The sequence below is a fragment of the Arvicanthis niloticus genome, chromosome 21, assembly GCF_011762505.2.
Source record: "Arvicanthis niloticus isolate mArvNil1 chromosome 21, mArvNil1.pat.X, whole genome shotgun sequence".
Lineage (NCBI taxonomy): Eukaryota > Metazoa > Chordata > Mammalia > Rodentia > Muridae > Arvicanthis > Arvicanthis niloticus.
This window is the reverse complement of record NC_047678.1, coordinates 39,725,482-39,747,437: the sequence shown is the minus strand read 5'-3', so window position 1 is coordinate 39,747,437 and position 21,956 is coordinate 39,725,482. Positions and strand designations below refer to the sequence as shown.

General features: G+C 46.6%; 1 protein-coding gene across 1 annotated transcript; it reads right to left on the bottom strand.

Annotated features, from left to right (window-relative positions):
- Window positions 1-389: 389 nt before the first annotated feature.
- Window positions 390-20,627, bottom strand: Exog (exo/endonuclease G). Its single transcript, XM_076918018.1, is given in 8 exon segments — window positions 390-2,701; window positions 13,279-13,393; window positions 15,518-15,594; window positions 16,805-16,944; window positions 18,303-18,452; window positions 20,249-20,283; window positions 20,424-20,599; window positions 20,601-20,627. Coding segments are annotated over 8 exon segments (1,182 nt in total). The 3' UTR covers window positions 390-2,239.
- Window positions 20,628-21,956: the final 1,329 nt, after the last annotated feature.

The following is a 21,956-nucleotide window of genomic DNA, read 5'->3' as shown; positions in this document are numbered from 1 at the left end:
CCACTCATCACAGGCTGAAGAGAAGGGCAGAGGTCTCTGCTGTTTAAGATGTAAGTGAAGAAATGGTAGCACATGGTTCAGGGGCTAGCCTCCCTCTCCCTAAACTCTGTTAACTTTTAGTAAGGCCTTTGCTGTATTCAACTTTGGCCAACTGCCTTAGTTCAGAGACCAAAGAATTTAAAGATATCACTAGAAATTAAGAAAGATTAAGGATTATATCCCCTACCCACAGCCAGGGACTTGCCATAGCACAGCCCACCCAGCGTGGTCATTTCTCCAGACCAGGAACTGGAAGGGTAAATGGCCCAGAAGGCAGTGGTCCAGGCTCAGCCCAAGAACCTGAAGGAACCCACTGATGTAACAAACTGGTAAGTGATCCCACTCAGGGCTAGTTACAACGTTGTCTCTGATTTATTTGATACCCAAGTGAGGAATCTGCTGCATCAGAATCCAGAAAAATGGACAGCCACACTGACCCGATCCAGAGGAAATTCTAAGTGTTTGTTTCTTAATGAAAATGTTCACAGGACAATTCAAGCATCAGTGTTGTCTATCAATAGACATTTCACACATAAAAATGGCTGCTCTTGCAGAAGACCCCGACTCGTTTGCAGAGGACCCAGCATTCACGCACCATCTGTGATTCTGTTTCCAGGGTATCCAATGAGTTCTTCCAACCTTTGTGGGCAGCAGGCACTCATCTGTATATACAGATGCAAAGGGGCAAAACACTTACAGAAATACAGATTCAAAAAATAAAAAATAAAAAACGCAGTCAGGCATACTGTCTTTTTGTTTTGTTCTTATTTCTGTCTCACAGTGACCAGGTAGCATCTTTCACAGGAAATAAAATCCCAAGTTACAGAAACTTACTGATACAGACAAGATTCTTCCTGAGTGGGGAAACCATGGGAAGCAAGTCCGAGGCCACCAGCAAGTCAGGTCAGCATAGCAGTGGGGAGCATGGCCATAGGAGAGGGAGCCTGGCTGCATGGATACATGGTGGGAACCTGGGACACAGCCAGGAGGAGTCCCAGCCTCCTTCCCAGGGCTCCTGGAGAAACACTCAGGCCCCACCATCACCTCTTTTCTGAGGAGAGAAAGTAACAGATTTTTTTGGTCACAGTGACATTTTGGCTTCCTGTCCTTAGAAAGACTGGCACAAGTTAACTGGGAACAGGAAGGGAAGGCAGAATGGTGTTAATCAGCCACTGCGTCCTACACCCGACTGCTTCTTTTTATCCAAATGAAGGAGCAAAACGGTTGGCCACTGCCTTCTCGTCTTTATGGTGAAGCCATGGTATTTCTATCAGAGGCAAACACAATGCCACAAAGATCACCCTTGTACTGGTTGGAAGACAGAGGCAGAGTGGCAGATTCAGACAAGTCCTTCTGCCTGGAAGCTACTAGGCTGTGAGTACTCAGGACAGTTCAAGATCTGCATAAACCAGTCTGGAGGTCAGCACAGAAAGCAGTTGCTCTTTCCCTTGGGAATGAGCTGGCTTAGACCTTGGACCCTGGCTATACCTACCTGTGGTATGCTGGCCCAGCAGATAGCAGGACCAGAGGTACCCGGTGACTCTCAGCACACACTTTCTTGGGTTCCTTTAGAAAGACCCCAATGATGCCAAGAAACACACTTATCTGGCACTATATGACCCCTGGAGGGAACCACAGGTTCTGGTTAAACCCACAAAGTAGCCATCTTACAAAGACCTGCTGTTTCTTCCACAGAAATGAAGTGCTCACTCTTCTTAGGAGACAGACTCTTCTCACCAGGAGGGCCTTAGCACCAGAAATAGCCGTGGACGGAGGTACGGACTTGAGTCAAATCCCCATCTAACTTTGTCTTGACTCTGAGGCACCCTGGATGACTTCTGTAGAACACCAGTGGGGAAGATACAAAGTTCTCTGAGCCTCATCTTCCCCACAGGTGAGATGGGAACAGCGGGGTTTGCACAGAGGAAGAGTAGTCATCAGATGCTTTGATACAGACAGGGTCATGAGCACATAAATCTTAGTGTGTTTGTATAGGACAAGAGAGGAGTTTTAAAACCATCTCAGCCAACTCAGATCCTAGCGAAGGAAAACAACACTGAGTTTTGAGCCAGTGAGTCTTTGGAGGGAGAGATTTTGGTCAGAATTCCATCATTTCTTGAAAATAAATCTGCTAAAATACATCTGCCTTGAGAGGGCACGCCTGTTGGTTACAGATGCTCAGCGCACACCTAGACAGACACTAGGACTGATTTTCCAGATGAGTGTCCTTCTGCTCCTTAGCCTTCAGCTCCTCCAGCTTTTTCCCATAGCGGCTCAGGAAGTAATCGTCAGGTTCCACCCCGGAGCTCTTCAAAGCTTCCAGAACCTTCTCCAGTCTGGCCACAGACCGGGCTCCGTCAATCTTCCTTGTGCTCAAGTACAGGGTGAATTCCTGGAAACCCAGGAGCTTGCAGGTGTCCACAGAGCAAATATTCCGGATGTCCCTGGTTCTATCCAGACGGGGGAAAAACACCAGACCTGACATCTTCTCCAGGTCATGGAGGCTCACCTGGAACTCAGTTAACTGGGACTGGAACCCAATGGCTTTATTTGGCACCACAAAGGCCCCCAGCGCCAGCGGCTCCGTAGATTCTGGGCTTCTTCGAGCCAGGATCACCTTGTAAAGGTGTGAGGGGACCGCCACGTTGTCCTCACCGATCACCTAAAAACAGAGCAGCCCGATTAGTGCACTGAACTGTGACAACAGCTTCTGAGGTTTTGCTCACACAACTTTGTAGATGCATGACAAGAAACGGCCTGTGAGCGGCCTCAGTGTAGCCAATGTATTCCACCAACTGCTAAGGAAAGGAAAGGCACTCAACCACGGTGGGTACTGATCAGTTCCAACCAGTCTTTAGAATACTGTTACCTCTGCAGGGTGGTGGCTCCAGGCTTTAATTCCAGGATCCTGGAGGCAGAAGCAGGTGGCTCTTCAGTTCAAGGCCAGCCTGGTCTACCAATTGGCCAGGATAGCCTGGGCTACACAAAGAAACCCGGTCTCCAAAAAAAAAAAAAAAAAAAAAAATTAGTAACAACAAAACCACATAATGTTCCCCAAAGGGCAGGGGTCACAGTATGTCCACAGGACAGAGGACAAAGGGATGCACAAGCAAGACTGAACCTCCAGTGGGAGAAAGGCTGTCATTTCCTCTTCATCGGCTAGTCAGAACTTCTAACACTCTAAACATAGAAGTCAAAACTGCTAGCTTCAGCTCTCCCAGCTGTCACAGTAAACACAGCCTAAAGCCCCCCCAGGAAACAATAGACAGCCTTTGCAGAGGCAGCCGGACACAGCAGCAACAGAACTTTCTAGATTACCTTGGTGATGCTCACGTTTTACAGTTCAGTACATGCAACTGCCTTCCCTTAGTTCCAAATGCTCCTGGACCACCGAGCACTGGACTTCTCAATCATGTTGTCAAGTCGGATACTTTAGAAAAGCGGCCACACAGTGAGGAAGGGCAGAGGGAGAAACAGCTGCTCTGCAGGTTGGCCGTATCAATGAAGTAACAGTATTAGGAAGCCTCTTCAATGCCCTCCCAATATGCTTAAAAGCCTCCGTCTGCTGTCTAAGAAACAATGCATGTCCATTTACTGAATGGTCCCTGAGAAAATGACAAGACCCAACTGAGCATGCTCGAAGTGCCCCTTGCAGGCCTTGGCTGCTGTCAGTAGGTTCTTTCCTGATTAGACAGTTCTAGTTGCAGATTGTATTCCCTGTCAGAAGCTCAAATAAGGCATTGAGATGAAAACCAAAGAAGAGGATTTTTTTTTTCTCCTAATTTTTACAAACTCCTATCCACATTGCACATAGCCCAGAACTCCATGGTCTGTCGTCTATCACACATTACCACAGCTAACGACAGGACTTCAGGGAAGACCCCGCCTCAGGATCTACAACAATTGCCTTTGAACATACTGAATGTGGTTGGTTGGTCAGGGCTCAGACAGAGTGGGGTTTATGAAACCACACTGTTCACAGGTTCGAGATTCTCACCCCCAGGAGTTACTTGTGCAACCAGGACGCGAGCTCATCGAAGCAAATGGTGAGAAGATAAGCCGCTACTCACACCCGGCAGATGCTAAGGATGCCGGGCCCCGAGCCTAGCAATGACCCTCCAGCACAGTATAAAGGTGTTGCAGCTAGGAATCCTGGCATCCAGGTGAAGGCAAGAGGGTCAGAAGTTCTAGGTCATCCTTGGCTACACACTTAAAAGCTCAAGGCCAGCCTGGACTGCGAATCTCATTACAAAGGAAAGAGGAGGGCGACAGAACCCTGCTCTCCAGCAGCACCACTGGCTCCTGGGGGAACCGACGGACTGCCACGGCAGATACTAAAACAGGATAAATAATAACAATAAGGGCTCAGGAGCCAGAAGCGAGGATGTAACCACTGTGGAGCCACATTCACAAGGGGTAGGAATATCCCGCAGTGGCAGTGGACCCAGTTGGTAAGCCAACGCCTGGTGCCACCTGGTGGGCTTTCCATGCCACTGCAACGTAGCAGGAAAACCTTGGGGATCCCTCTATACTGTTCTCTTGACTATTTCCATCTCATGGGCTCCTTGTCCACAAACAAATAGCTATTTTCAAAAATAATTAACTGGCCAAGTTCACTGGCTGCCAACAAGAACTGATAACTGACTTCCTTCAATTCCAGCGAAAGGTATAGATGATTGATATTTTACACTTTGCGGCTTTACTTTGTGATGTGCTGTTTCTATAGTTTTGGGGTTTTTAAACTCATGACAGCTTGAGGACCTTAAGTGCTGCAGTCCCAAGGGCATCAGGGATGGTGGGCACCAGTCCATCACTCAGCTACACCTCAATCCTGGACAGAGATCCTACTCAGAACCACAACATGTGACTCTTCTAGCCAAGACCACCCCACAGGTAAGTAGGAAACGAACTCCACTTTCATTTTCTGAGTTACCTTGTCTGAGTCAGTCTACTTTGTTCTCAGCACACCTAAGACACCATGCCTGCTTGGAAATTAAAAACCCAGTGTTTGTTCATTAACTCTGGGACTTAGAGCCAGGCAGAGGTGACGCATGTCTTTAATCCCAGCACTTGGGAGGCAGAAGCAGGTGGCTCTCTGAGTTTGAGGCCAGCCTGGTCTACAAAGTGAGTTCTAAGACAGCCAGGGCTACACAGAGAAACTCTTTCTCAAAACAAACAAAAAAACAACAACAAAAAACTTGAGACATAAATAATCTTAAAATAACTTAGGGCTCTCTTCCTTCTAGGTAACTCAGCAATACTCATAAGCATTGACTTCGAGGAAAATCACTGCCAGACAACACTCCTGGAACGCCCGCACTGAAGCACGAGGCTCGGCTAACCAGACAGACATCAGCTCAGGTTCCACTTTGCCATAAGCTGCAACTCATAACCAGACTCCTGTCTTCATTTCTAAAACAGCACCAGCAATCTCCAAATGCCTCTCACAGAACTGTTATGACAACAGACTGACTTGAAAAGAAAGAAAGAAAGAAAGAAAGAAAGAAAGAGAGAGAGAGAGAAGGAAAGAAGGAAAGAAGGAAAGAAGAGAGAAAGAAAGAAAGGCAGGCAGGCAGGCAAACAAGCAAACCTTTAATCCCAAAAGGCAGGAGACAATTATGAGTTAAGTTTGGGTCCATCCAGGGCTATACATAGTGAAACCCTGATTCCAAGGAGGGAGGGGGTGATATGGTGGTGCATAGTCATAATCCCATAACCTTGAGGTAAGGGCAGGAGGATCAGGAGTTCAAGGCCGGCCTGGGCTATATGAGACTCTGCTCAAAACAACAACAGCAAAGATTCCAAAATCATCAAGACCTATAAAAAGAACCCTATTTTTTTAAGTGGACATCATTCAGGTTTTGCAGAGGTAGAGTGGGGAAACGTGGGCTCCAGCAAGATTAGGGCAGTCAAAGGCCAACATCGAGAAATCAAGCTGAACACAAATGACTGCAGACGAAGGATTTCAGTATGGCTTAACACAAACCAAGCTTTTGATATCAGGACATCAGCAACAAACCTTTTCACAGAAGATTTGGCATAAAAATGCTTTACAAAGGAGATCTCTGCTGCTATTAAAACACCCAGGAACCCTGAACCCTTGTCGAGGTTTAAAAAAACTCGAAACTGACCAACTGGAAGTGAGCAGAAAATACAGCACATACAACAGCTCGAAGGCAGACTCATGTGTAAGATGGTCATTTCCTAAACACTGGCCAGAGTGCCTCCTGCCTTCCCTCTCAGTGACTGAAACATCGCCGTATCCGTGACAGCCACAGAGCCACCCCAGGTTCAGAAGTCGACAAGAACCAAGAGACTTAGCCTGCTGCTTGCAATGTCATAGCTACTGTGTCTTAAGTGACGTCCTTAAGATAAATGAGTGATGTCCTTAAGATAAATGCATTGAGTGACAGACACCATCCCCAGGAAGACAAGAAGGAGAGGAAGAAAGTCAGACCAAAAATAAAACTCCTGGGACACACTGAGAGACCACACCCTTAAAATGTCAACTACATGGAAGAGAACAAGAAGCAGGGTAGTTTGGAGACCACAGCATCCATGCATACAGGAAGAGGAGGTCAACAGGAGTGCTGTCAACAGGAGTGCCGCTGGCCCTGTGTCATTACAGCAGGCATCTTCTAGTAAAGCTGCCCAAACTGAACAGGCCTTCACCTGCTGGGAACTGCCCCAGGCAGTGTGGAGATGCATAAATGCACTAACACACCCTAGACTTGAGAAAGATGCTTCCTTTCCTCCCAGGATGCCTCTAGGAGTAACTGGCAGAAACCTGGAGCTTCAGACACTGCTCACGTTACCACCAGCACTCTCATCGGATCGTTTACAATGTTCAAACCCAAATCTTCAGGTATGTTTCACTTGTCTGGACTCTCTCAGAACGGGCACATCAGAGAAAGCACACGGACAGCCTCAGCTGTGCTAAGGGCGACTCTGATTCGAGCTGTCAGATGACTCACTTCTGATAAAATCACTGCTCCTCGACCTCCCTGAGGGCTACATGCACTCGGTTTGAGGGTGCTATGATCCATCTCCCCAGATCCTAGTGGACATTTCCGGCTGGCTGTAAGGAACCCTCCTGGCCCGTTTCTGCTATTTCTGCATGCTGGCAGATCCTCCTTCCAACTGGCCTCCACCGAGAGCGTCTTTCATTACTGACCGACTCATGCTCTGCACTGGACACTCAGTTATCCCTGTGGCACAGACCTCTGACAGCCCCAAAGGACAATGATCTGACTGCATCAGGTGTGGGAAAAATCAGATCCAGGCTTGGATCCCGCCTTGTAATGAGGAACTGGTGTATGACCGGGAGTTGACATCTGCAATCCTCAATTTTCCTGTGTGTAATAGAACAGTTGCAACCCTTTGGTGAGGGTTGTAGTATGACGCCCTCACTACACGCCAGTTTGTTCGTTTCACTTCTCCAGGGTCTACGCGTGCACATACACGCTCCACACCTGCACAGCACCCAGGACGGACCTCATGTTGGCTGTGTATACTCTCCTGAGGGACAGAGTGTGTACAGCTGAAAGCAAGCCATGTGATTCAGAATCATCATGCCTAACTGCCAAGCACCACCCAGGAGTGTGAGCTCACGGTTCATACTGTTCCTTGAGAGGCACAGACAGCTCTCAAGAGCTATGCAATGCGCCAGCATTACCCACAAATGTTTGACTGGAACTGATACTTCTAAAAGGTCCCACATGCTACAGAACCACCTGGATTTTAGCTGGACATTCAGATTTCTGCAGCCAGGCCCCAGCCCCTCAAATGTGTTTTCCTCAGTGAGACTACAAGCTTACACATGCATTTGTGTATGCACACAAATACATTTTTTAACCAATTAAATTGATTTTTTTTCTTTTATTAAAAATTATCTTTTTCTCACATAATACATCCTGACTATGGTTTCCCTGCCTCTCCTCCTCCTAGTCCCTCCCCACCCCCTCACATCCAGATCCACCTCCTTTCGGTCTCTTATTGAAAACAGACAGGCTGCTAAGGGGTAAGAAGAAAACGTAAGATAAAACAAAACCAGCAAATCGGAATGGGACAAAATGAACACACAGAAGGATGAGAGCCCAAGAGAAGGCACATGAAACTGACACAGACACTCGCTCATACCTCCTGGAGGCATCCTGTCTCCACACAGTCCCCATCCAGCCCTTGTCACCACTGACTACACAGAGTCACGCTCTCTGAACATCACTTTAACTAGGTCTCTGCAGTTGGGATTCCCCGGGTCCTGCCTTCTTCTCAGCCTCCTTTCTCTTCCACGACCCCCTCCCATTCATTTTCTCAACATGGCCTATGTTTGCCGTTTTACTCTGTATCTTAACTTACATATGCTCAAGAGCTGAGGTGCGACCCGGCTACTTGAGAGGTGACCTCCGAGGATTGCCTGACCCCAAGGGTTCCAGGACAACCAGGGCTACACAGCCAAACTGTCTCTACAGGTAAGGAAACGGACATATTGAATGAGAGGAAGAGCAGGGGAAGCCAAGAGGGAAGAGGAAGCTAAGGACTCCAAGAATAATGCCTTCAAGAACCTACTGATGTCTCTTTCTGGAAGGTATGAGGTTAAATGACCTGAAGCATCTGAACTAGAAACTGCTCAGAGGCAGGTGGATCTCTGTGAACTCCAGCCCAGCCTGGTCTACAGAGTGAGTCCCAGGACAACCAGGGCTATACAGAGAAACTCTGTCTTAAACCTCCCCTCCCCTGCCCCAAATTTAAAGAAAAAGTACACGACTACATTCTTAGAAACAGCCCCCTTCACCTCCCACTGTCTCTGTGTTTGTCGTACTTGTCTCTCAACTGGCACCAAGTTTTGTTTTTTTGGTTTTTCGAGACTTGTCTCTCAACTGGCACCAACTTTTGTTTTTTTGGTTTTTCGAGACAGGGTTTCTCTGTGTAGCCCTGGCTGTCCTGGAACTCACTCTGTGGACCAGGCTGGCCTCGAACTCAGAAATCTGCCTGCCTCTGCCTCCCAAGTGCTGGGATTAAAGGCATGAGCCACCACTGCCCGGCAAGTGGCACTGACTTAATGACAGAGAATTACATCTACTTCCCTATAGGCCCACACACACGACACACACAGACAACACTATAAATGCTGGCTTTGTATTTTCAATAGACCCAAAAGTATAATCTCAAGGCACAAGAGGTGCTGGACACGAATGCGTTAAGTGGGAAGCCTCCAGGAGCCAGAGAAGGCTGAGGCCGGGGTAAGCATGTGCACTCCATCTTCGAGGCAGACCCTGTTCTACAAGCTGCTCACCAATCCAGTTTGTTACAGAGAACTGTTAGACACACCGCAGAATTGTTTAGTGTGCAGGGTTTTCCTCGTATTTCAATTAACTGTTGCTTATTAGTCAATTTTTAGTTTTGCTTTTTTTTTTAAATAAAATTATCAATTTATTCTCATCCTGGTAGAGAACTTACATGAGGTCTCTCCATCACTAATATCACCAACTACTGTGCAAATGACAGACACACTCTCATCAGCCACGACCCTCTGAGGTGTGCGACATACGGAAAGCCTCTGATCACACCTCTGCCCTAGACAAAACAAAGTCTGTGAGTAGCAGAAACTGGAGTTGTGCAAAGGTGCAAGTTATATAAAATATAGGCATTTCCTAGAGAAGAAATAACAGCTAATAAATGACAAGTCAGAGTTTAAAAATACAGCATAGCCCTCTTTAATCTGAGACAGAAATAACCAGTAGAGAGCCCAGCAGGGTGACACACCTGTCATCCCAGCACTGGAAAGTTAGAGCAGAGGACTATGCTGTTTTAGGGCAGCATGGGCTACATAGTGAGGTTCTACCTCAAAAACAAAAAGAAAAACCCTGGAGATGACTCAATGTGTAAAGGTGCTTGCCATCTTAGCCTGGTGACTCAAGCTCAATCCCAGAACCCCTGTGAAGATGGAAGGAAAACAGACTCCACATGCACATTGTGCACATATGCACACATACACACATGTACACACACGTGCTCACTGTGCACATATGCACACATACACACATGTACACACACAGTGCACATATGCACACATACACACATGTACACACACAGTGCACATATACACACATACACACATGTACACACACGCACACTGTGCACATATACACACATACACACGTATACACACATGCTCACTGTGCACATATGTACACATTCACACATGTACACACACATGCACACTGTGCACATATGCACACATACACACATGTACACACATGCACACTATGTACATATGCACACATACACACATGTACACACATGCACACTATGTACATATACACACACATGCACACACATGCACATGAACACAAAGGAAGGAAAGAGAAAGCAATCAAGACTAGAGTTTAAGGAATGTCATTTGCAGGTGTGCACTCCTTCCCACATGACAGGTCCTTGAGGACAGCAGAACTGAAGCTCTGCCGATGTAAACATTAACGTATGTAGGCCCTAGACATTAAAGACCAGGAACGGTAAGGGCTCAGAAGCCCAGAAAACGAAGACCTAAGACAAGTAAGATTTTAAGACAAAAACCAAAGCCAAGACCCTTCTCAAAACACACCTTCAGAAGCTTGGCTGACCCCGTGCATCTGATGACTGAGGAAGGCTGACAGGTCTCTAGAGACTCTTCAGGCTTCTTGACCTCTTGAGCGTCATCCACTGATAAACTAACAGCCAGGTTCCATCACAGACAACATCGCATGTTCCAGTGTAATGAAAACTGAGACCAGAGAACATCAGCTTTGTAGTTTTTCAATTCTGAACGTCAGACTTTACCCAAGCCCAGCTGGTTCCCTGGCCTCTGAGTTCATGACATGGCCCCTCTCTGATAAAGCACACAGTGTGTTTTATACTGTCCTCCCTGGGCTCTGCCTGCTATTTCTACACGATGGAATTGAATGTTATTCTTTTCTGCAGAAGTGGCATTTTCTCCTCAGGCAGCACAGGAGAAACGCTGATCAGCAGTAAGTCCCGTTACTAGAGACAGGGACTTTGGTCATTTGGCTTCCTTATCATTTCTCACCTTTCGATCACTAAATGACTTATGAGATGGTGAGCACACACACCTGTTCCTCACAGAACTTCTACTACACGTTGGCATCCACTGACAATATCTGCTCGAATAGCTTGTTACTGTGATAACAAATGATCCCTGAGTTCTCCACTCGTGATAACTCCTCGGCTGACATCAGTTGGGAGTGCCCTGGCCCCGTGTACTCACGCACCAGTGGAACCAACTTACCTCAGTTGGTCTACACTCCATCTGGTTTTCCTATTTAGTCACAGATATGGTAAGCCCGTGAATGTAGACCCTGGTGGCTTAACCCAACCTCTCCAGGTCACTCTCCTGTCCTCCTGACAGGTCCGTTTGTCTGAGTGCTTCCTTGCCTCGGGCACAAGATGTTCCTTTTTCTACTTTCCCTACACAACTCTGGAGGGAACCAGACACTTCTCTAAAGTGCAGGGGTCGGGTAGGTGGGTAGGGAATATTTAGCAAGAGATGATTTTTAGAAGACAAGACCTGCCAGTGGCTAAAAGCCTGTACCATTGCTTCGAAGCCGTCTCAGGACAAGGAAGTTGGACACTCAGTTTTATAAACTGTACTCTAGAAAATCATATCCAATAAGAAAAGCAATAAATAAAATGTATGTTTTCCACTATCAACCTGAGCAACACAGGTAACAAAATAAATAAATAAAGCACACCAAAATAAATAAATAAAATATACACTTTGTTTATCTTTTGGGGTATTGTTTTATTTTGTTATGTTTTCTTGATTTTGAGGGGTTTGTTGTATCAGGTCTTTGTTTTTTTGAGAAAGAACTTCAAGTTGGGCCTATAGGGAGCGGGGAATGATCTGGAAGGACTTGGGGAGGGAAAGAATATGATCAAAATATATTTAATTTTAAAAATCATTTTATATAATAAAAAAATATATATATCAAGACACACTGAGGGCTGGAGAGATGGCTCAGTGGTTAAGAGCACTGACTGCTCTTCCAGAGGTCCTGAGTTCAAGTCCCAGCAACCACATGGTGGCTCACAACCATCTGTAATGGGATCCAATGCCCTCTTCTGGTGTGTCTGAGGATAGCAACCGTGTACTCATATATGCAGTGTACTCATATACATAAAATAAATAAATCTTTAAAAAAAGAGACACACTGAACTGAGTTAATTTTTCTTTTATGCTGTAAAAAATTGTTACACAACAGGTTATTTCTGTAATGCTCTCAGTTTCATACACACGAAACACGAGCGAACCGTTTCAGGTTCTCGGACCACCAGTCTTTCCTGGTGATGGGAGTAAGAGGATTTAGGGAAAGCCAAGAATAATTATATTCCCAAGTTAAAATAACAGACGGCTTCTACTACTTTGGCTCTAAGATTACTTAAAAACAAAACAAAGCAAAAAAAAAAACAAAAAAAAACAAAACAAAACCTAAAATCAAATGAACAGGTTGGTCAGAAGAAGCTGGGAGTCAGTCTTAAAGTACAAAATCTTTGGCTTCCTTCAGCACCTCTGAGAATGACTGGACTTGGCGACCCTGGAACCCACATGAAGGCAGCAGGCACAGACACTGCACGGCGCATGCAGACAGCACACACAGGCAAGCACAGGCAGCCCTCGAGTCTGCTCATGGGCCTCCCAGCAGCTCCCTAGGCCTACTCACAGACTCTGCAGCTTAACCCAACCTGCACTTACCAAACACCTGCTCTAGTCCCAACACTGAGTGTCCCTCCCCTGCAAGGCCACACAGGGCCACCCTCCTGGCACAATCCTCAGGGTGCCTCTCCACAGAGTCACACTACTGACAGAGCCCTCAGCCCTGGAAGGCACTCCTCGGGAGAATGTCCACGACCCCTCAACACTGAAGCTTCCACAGCAGTAGTTAGAGTCTGTCTTCACAGCACTGCAAGCTCTCATCCACTTCCTGTTTCCTGCAGTCCCCAAGTGTTCCAGTGTTGTGAAAAAAAGAGAGAAACTCTTTAACACAGTTGGATGGTGAACGCCTCCCTTTAGCTGTGGGCATCTAGAAGTCAGTGATTGTTTCTACCCCTCACTGGATCTTCTCCTCCTCCAGCCCTGGCAGGAGGGACCTGACAGATAATGCTGGACACACGACATTAGGAAGCAGAGCACTGAATGAAACTGCGAGTGCGTGGAACGTGAGCTGGACCGTCACGCGTCCCTACCTGGTAACTAACTCTTTTCGTTCCGTCATTTCTAGCATGAGGCAAGGTCAAAGGTCCTGATACTATCCAAACATCTTCAAATCTCTCCGTCAGCTCACGACAATACATTTCTATTCTGAAAAACAAACCAAAAGTATGTTTTATGCTCACAGGCATACAGGTAAGAAAGCAGCAAGCCACCCAGCCCCTAGGAAAGACTCTTAAATGAGATAGCTCATTTGAGAAGTTAGAGCTAGCCATAGTGGCAGACACCTCTAGTCCCAGCACCCTGAAGGCAGAGGCACGAGGATCTGTATAGGTTAGCGACTAGTCTCGTCTACATAACAAGTCCCAGGGCAGCCAAGGCTACAAAATGAGACCCTGTCTCAAAAAACACAATTTTTTTTTTTTAATTAAGAACAGTATCAAGACTGTAGCTATGCACCCTAACCTACACAAACTCATCCCATCTGAAGCTGAAGGGAAGGCTTACACTGAGATGTTCTCAGACCATGTCTCCTGCACTTACCCATAAAAGTCAAAAGCTAAACTGTAATGGCCCAGGTCATGGCTATTTCTAGAACGTGTATCATGAAAGACCACTGGACGCACCTTTCCTAAAAGGCTAAGGATACTAGGAACATGGACTCACTTACTTAGCTTAACACATGGACGCTTAGGTTCTGGCTGTCCCACTCGCCGACTGTCTCTGGAATGAATCTGTACAGAGATGGAGGCTCATGACAAGACCGTCCATGTGGTAGTGATATACACTCTTTGAACTGCTCTGTGCATGACCTACAGGGGATGGGGGCACCGGCCACCACTCGTTTCAGAGTGCAGATGCCGAGTTACAAGGTGAGGTGCTCTTCTCTACCAAGGTCTCCCTTGGGAGGAGGAGACGTGAGAGGCTCCCATAGGTGTGCGGTCAGCAGACACAACAATGACAAACTCGAGAGTGAGTGAAGAGACCTGTGAGTTAAACTGGACCTTAACTGAATCCCAGCAGGAAAGACAGTAGGGGAATTTGAACACTATCCAGCCGGCACTAAGGAATCACTGTTAATTGTTTTAAGTGCAATAGTCATACTGAGGGTTACATTTTAAAACAAGTCTTTTCATATATATATATATGTCATATCTTATAGTCTGAGCAGGTGGTAGGGACTGGAGTGTACAGCTGAAACAGATGGGCCCTGACTTGTGAAGTCTTTACAGACCCACTTCATGGTTCTTTGTGTGTCTCTATGTGCACAGAGGACAGAAGACGGTATTGGAACCCTGGAGCTAGAATTACGGGAGGCTGTGGGCTACCTGGTACAGGTCTTGGGAGGCAAATTCCTGTCTCCTGCAAGCTCCTAGCCATGAGCTCCTAGCCACCACTCTGCCTCTCCAGCCCTGGCGTCTTTTAAGTATAGAACATTTTCTTAATTTTTTTTTAGATTTTTATTTTATGAGTGCATTTTACCTGTATGTAAGTGTACTATATGAGCACCCGAAAAGGACCCTGGATCCCCTGGAACTAGCATTACAGTGTGAGCCACCACATGACGCTAGAAACTGAGCCCAGATCCCCTGGCAGAGCATTCTCTTCTCTTCCTTTCTTTTGTTAGGTTTTTATGGTTGTTTTGTTTTGTTTTGTTTTGGTGGTGGAGATGTAAGACAAAACCCCTGTGTATTTTAAACAAGAAGTCTACCAATGAACTACACCTGTAGCCATATTCTGAACTATAAAATATTACATAGGAGAATCACACCTGCCTGAGACGACCTCAGTCAATGCCAATCTCAGATGCTTGGTAAGACCACATGGCAAAGTTAGCAACGTCAGAAGCAGCAGAAGGCTCAGCACTTTCATAATGTCTACCACTGAAATGTCGAACTGTACCACACCAAAGCTTTTCTCTCACAAAACTCGGAAGCAGACCAGGCAGGGTAGTGCACATGTGTCATCTCAGAACTTAGTTAGGACAATCACAAGCTGAAGCCAGCCTGGGCAGCTGACAGGGCCTCCCCTACAAAGCTTAGGAACAAAGTGCCTTCCCCGGACGCACTGCTCAGTTACTAGCAGGAGTATTATCCTGAGCAGTTTCTCTGGAACCTGACTTTTGAGCAGTAGCAGATGGACCAGAGAGGCAGGCTGTCTCTCAAACACAGCAAGGAGAGCAGCCGTTCGGCCAGGACGGCACTCGAGGAATGAACACACAGACAGCACGAGCAGCACGCTGGCAGTCCAGCATGTCCCATCGTCCATACCTACCTATTCCAATAGCCGGAATTATTATCAAAATTCTGAGGCACGATATTAGAAAGGTAAAAGGTTTCTGCCATGGCTTCCTGCAAAGGAATGATACAGTGTGTTATTCGAGAATGCCCAGTCTCTATACTACCTACCCACCCATGCTGGAATTCAAGCCACTGACCCAGGTAGGCCACACCCCCACCCGCCCCCACCTGCTGATGTTTGTTTACATAATTAAAGACAGAAATATCCCAAGACAGAAAACTACGGTTATGCAAAGTAACACCTCCAGGCCAGTGAGAGGGCTCTGCAGGTAGAGGTGTTTGCCCCACAACCTTGTTACCCCTAATCTGATGCCCAGAACCCACATACACATGAAGGAAAGAACCCTTCAAAGATGTCTTCTGGCTTCCACATACAATCCATGCATACACAAAATAACTTAAATTATATATATATATATATATATATATATATATATATATATATATATATATATATGTACACACACACACACACATATATATTGGGCACAGTGGCACATGTCTATCATCTCATTACTTCAGAGGTAAAGGCTTGGTTGGGGATCAGAAACTCAGGGTCATCCTAAGCTACATAATGGGTTCTAGGCCAGCCTGGGCTACATAATTATGTCTCAAGTAGTTATAATAATAAATAAAAACTATAACGCAAGTATTCAGTGTGGCTGGCTTTTCTTATCACTCATAGCAGCCATTCAAACGCATGTTTATAAGCTCCAAGGACTAACTAAAGGCCTCCAGGGAGAATGAGAATAAATTTGGGCTTTACACATCTGGAGGAAAGGTCAACTTCCAGGAATTTTATTTAACAGATGTGAAAAACAAATTTTAGTTCAAAAGCAGTAGAGAAAACGTCCCTTTTCTTCCAGTTTCTAGACACTTAAATGCACTCTCTCTGTATATCTAATCTACGTGGACAAAGCTCCACCTCAATGACTAAACCAGCACCCTGGCAGGCGCTGGGTCAGATTGACTGCTGCTGTGTTTCAACTTTCTTCATCTCTGAGACTTTTCAAAATAAAAAAATGAGTCAGGGGCTGGGTGTGGCTCAGCGGTGAAATGTTTGTTTAACATGCACAAGGTAAAAGTAATGTCCAAGACCTGACACCCTCACACAGACAGACAGACAGACATGCGGGCAAAATACAAATGTGCATAAATTACAATTTTTAAAAAGGCCCAAAACTAACAAAAGCACACAAGGACACAATGTGGTTCCTAAATCATCAGCCCCACAACCTCCTCCTCTCCACTGTATGCCTACACTGGAAAACTTGTTATTTCCTGCCGGGGCCATGTGGCCTCGTGACCAGCCACTTCCAATATAGTCTTCATTGAGGGCGCTGAAGGCTGAAGGGACAGTAGGATCTGGCTTGAATTTACAATGCTTTCTGTCCGCGTCACCTGAAGAAAAACACACAGAATGGTTATCAGTGGGTCCTCTAAGGCGGGCAGGTTGGCTAGTGTGGGAAGGTACAGCTTCAAGCAGCTGGCATCAGGGACCATCTGCGTGCCTCAAGGTCCTAAAACAGTTCAGATATTTCACCTGAGCTTAGCAAGGTTAGTCTAGGACAGGATGCTTCTCCTACAGAGAAGCTCCCTCTTGCTCGATCTCTGACCCTGGCCTTTCCAGTTAAAGGGAAACCACCCTGGGCAGTGTACAGGTGGAAATGGTGAGTGGTGAGGAGCAGAAAAAAAAGTCTTCACCAAATCAACTTGTTCTACAAAGCACCATCATATAACTCTCAGCCTCTCGGGAGCACACTCGAGATCCCAGGAGCACTCACAAGATCACACCAACAAAGGGGCAGGGAAGTCACAAGGTCCCTTTTCTCCCCGAGGAGCCACTGGCAACTGATGGCCACTAGGAGAGAGTCAGTTTTTCAAGAAGGTGCAACCCACGTTCCAGTGTACATACTGACAGCACTAGGTGGCCTGGGGGAATGAGGGGGTAGGAGCGGAGCGGGCAGGAATGGTGGAGGCAGGGGTAGAGAATGTTAAGAAAAAGAGGAACACATGAAATTATAAGAAAATACTGCTGAAAGGGACAGGGTAGAGCTGAAGGGGAGGGAGGAGGGTGTGGACTTGATCAAAACCCCTTACATGCTTATATGAAACCCTCACATATGAAACAATTAAAACATTCATATAGGAAACATTCATATATGAGACAATTAAAAATAGATACTTGTGTATTGTGTTTTACAAAATGATATTCTGGCAAGCTTATCTGTACTGAGTTAACTTAACTGATAAGGGTTACAGATAGACACAGAGGTCTGTTCTGGATATGCTCAGCATGGGGAGGATGTCCCTACTGGCTCTCAGGCCATGACAAAATAAATACCTAAGGTAGGAACTCCACCCAGAAACTTCTAAACCAGATTTCCCAGTGGGATGAATGTTTGTAAGCAACATGGTAGTTAAAATGAGAATAGCCACCACAGGCACACATAGTCCCCCACCTGGTGGACTGCAGAGAAGGAGGAGAAGGATTAGGAGGTGTGGCCTGCCTCACTAGAGGAGCCTGGAAGTAGGCTTTGAGATGTCAAGAGTCCATGCTAGGCCCAGTCTCTTTTTTTTCCTCTGTCTCTCTACCTGTGGATCAGGACCGTAGCTCTCAGCTGCTTCTCAGAGAGCAAACAAACATCACTTTCAAGGTGTGCTAAGAGGTACAAAGGTCGAAATTATCAACAGCCCTCTTGTTTTAAACATGGAAACCCTTTAATCAGCACCTGTACGTTTTTTTCCCAACCACCTACCGACGATCTTGTCCTTGGATATGTGTTCCAGGACCCATCTGGGCACACGTTTTGCCTGATCGTAAGATAAGGCATGGTTAGTGTAACGCCTAGTCTCTGTTCCAGTTAAAGGAAATCCAAACTGTTCCAAGACGACTTTTTCTGCAGATTCTAAGAACAAAAAAAAAAGAAAGAAAGAAGGGGTTATGAACAGAAAAAAAGTAATTAGTGACTATTACTAAGAACAAAGCATTCTAAAGACAATGGTGATATCTAAAAACAACTGGCCCAAAAGTCCTACCAAGGAGTCAGATTCTGAGTCCTTGGGAGGAGGAGGGGTCTAATCAAATAGGCCTCATCTTTGCCATTATTTATTAAGTCAAAGAAAACAGTTTAGCAAAATCCTCCTTTGCCTATCATCAGTTGGGTATTCACAATAAGCTTCATCAACAGGGGTACGTGTTTGGTTTGGGTGCTGGGAACAAATGCAGGGTTATTCATAACTAACTATGAAGTCGCCGGGCAGTGGTGGCACCACACACCTTTAATCCCAGCACTTAGGAGGCAGAGACAGGAGGATTTCTGAGTTTGAGGCCAGCCTGGTCTACAGAGTGAGTTCCAGGACAGCCAGGGCTACACAGAGAAACCCTGTCTGGAAAAACAAAACAAAACAAACAAACAAAAAACCTAACTATGAAGTCGTCTATGGCCGAGGCAGGCCTTGAACTTTTGATCCTCTTGCCCCTGCCCACCACACTCTGAGTAGTAGTGATGATTACATAATGAAAGGCCTGGCTGGAGAGGCGTGCAGGGTGGAGGCCGGGCATAGCACAGTGACAGAGCTGTGCGTGTACTAGAGGGTCCTAGCTTCATTCCTGATACCAAACAGAAATAAGAACCCAATCTAATTAGTTTTTCACATCAGTTTTCCAAATCTGTCTGTACTACAAACTGTATGTGTGTGTGTGTGTGTGTGTGTGTGTGTGTGTGTGTGTACAGAAAGAGAGAGGGAGAGAACTCAGGGAAAACAATATCGCCACTACTAATTATCTGTCATTGATAAAACTGGATAGGACATCTTATTACTTACAGAGACAAAAATGGCCATAATTTTAGTTTTTCATCATCATGATATGTCAGCTGCCTGGCTAAATATCCATTTAGTTTTTAAAAGACCCTAAGTCCATGAGTGAGTGCACACACCTGTTACTCCAACAAGTCTGATGCCTGGCTGGGTCACAGTGAATACTGGCAAAAAAAAAAAAAAAAAAAAAAGCCCACCCACACTGTCCCTCACTGATACTTCCCCAGTGTTCTAGCTCAAGGAAAGACTGCGGGCTGCCAGGCTGGGAAACTGACACTTCCTCCTAGTGGATTCCACCGGGAGCTGCTTCCAAGTGACTCCTCCCCCCGGCCTTCCCAGAGTCCTCTGGCACAATGGCAAGTGTCAAAGAAGCAGGTGGTTCAGCTTGTCCTGGAATGACATGGGTCTGTGCTCACTTCTTTGCCTAAAGATAAAGTGCCCTGTTAATTTAAGGATGTATATACTACGAAGACTGGGTAGCAGATATTCTTTACGGAAACACCTTCAAACATACTTGCTGTGATGGTTAATGTCGTCAACTTGACAGAATCTAGAAACACGTGAGAAACGGGCCCCTGGGTATTTCTATGGGGAGAGGGGGACCTTGATTGTATTAATTAATATGGGAGCCCCCAGTTTAATTACAGATGGGGCCATTCTCTGACTGGGATCCACACTGTAAATAATTGGGAGACATGGGCGCAGGACAGCAGCACGCATTCGTCCCTGTTTCCTGACAGTGGAAGCGATGTAGCCAGCTGCTTCGAGCTCCTTCCCCGCCATGATGGGGTGCACCTCGAACTAGGAGCTAAAACAGACCCTTAAGTTGCTTCTGTCAGGTATACTTTGTCACAGCAACAGGAAAAGAAACTAAGACACTTACTGAAGGCCAACTCTGTACCAGGCACTGTGCTGCACCTAAGGTGGAGAACAAACAGAGTCTCAGCTCGGGGTGGAGCTAAGGATGGAGGGGCGGTGACGTGCGAGCCCGCAGTCGGAAGAATTTGGGGGAGCAGAGGGAGCCGAGCCCCGGGGACGGAGCCGGCCTGCAGACTCACCATGCGGCTGCCTCGCCGGCCTTGCGGATCCCGCGTCCCGACGCTGGAGGAACTGCAGCACCGTCAGCCCCGCTCCCGCGGCGCCCACTACAGCCCCGGCCAAGAAGCCTTTCAGAAACCGTCGCGAGTCCCGGAGATGCGAAGCGAAGAAGCTCTTTGCAGCCATGACTCCCGGGGCGCCAGCACTTTGTCTCTGCCGCGCATGCGCACGCGGAGGCTCCGAGACCAGAATGGCCCAATCGTCGGCTCGGGAACCAGGCGCGCATGCGCTATCTCGAGCCGCCTTCCAGACGCCTTCGCTGCTGAGGGCCTCGTGCGCCCCCTAGTGTCCAGCAGGGCCGGCTCTCCTGCCTCCATCCCTGGTCTGGGCCAGTTGGTGGATGGGTTGAAAGTGTCCTGGCGCCGGGCTGTGGTGACGCACGCCTTTAAACCCAGCACTTGGGAGGCAGAGGCAGGCGGATCTCTGAGTTCGAGGCCAGCCTGGTCTACAGAGTGAGTTCCAGGGCAGCCAGGGCTACACAAAGAAACCCTGTCTCGAAAAACAAACAAACAAACAAAACAAAAAACAAAAAAAAAGTGTCCTGGCTTGTCAATTTGATGTGGTACGTGTACTGTCCTCTGAAGAAATTGCCCTTAGTCTCATTTAATAGTGAGTAAACGCGTGCTCATAATCCACCAAGGATCTCCTAAACTGGGATCCAACGCACTGTGATTCCAAAACCTCCATTGAACTGTTTGCAACTTCAAAGTCAAAATACACACACATTGTAACTCCTAAAGTGTCTGTACTTTCTGTCGAGTTTCTTGGGAAAACAGTACTCAGTGGTAGCAAGAGACTCTAGACCACAGCTCAGAAGTTTAAATTCCTACCAAACTACTCAGGTGTGTGTTAATCCACGTTTCCTCTTTTAAACCAAGATGGCTCATCTGGTAAGGATGCCTGCCACCAAAACTGACACCTGAATTCAAACCCTCGAACATACTTGGTGGAAGAAGAGAACTGACTCCTGAAAGCTATCCTCTAACAACCGGAAGATGTCCTCTAAGTGCCACAGGAATGCACTTGCCCTCCTCCATGCACAGGTATGCACAGCCAGACATAAACAAGTAGATGCAATAAACTGTAACTGGGTTTGGTGGAGCTAATCTGTAATCCCAGCACTAGGGAAGCTGAAGAAGGAATGTCTGAGTTCCAGATCTGCTTAGACTACATGGTGAGTTCCAAATGAGTCTCAGCTACATAGCAAGACCATGTCTCAAAAAAAGAAGTTAAAATCATCATCTTAGACAATAGGGATTCATCTCAGAATTAAGGCAGTATACACGGGATGCTGGCTGTCAAGTACACTGTAAGTGGTAGCCACTTTGTGGCACCTCTCTATTTGGTCTTCGGCTACAAAAATGATGGGCAAATACCTACTGATAAAGGGAGAACATGAGGGCTGGAGAAATGGCTTAGTGGTTAAAAGCACTATCAGCTCTTCCAAAGGATCTGGGTTCAATTCCCAGCACCTACATGGTGGTTCAATACTA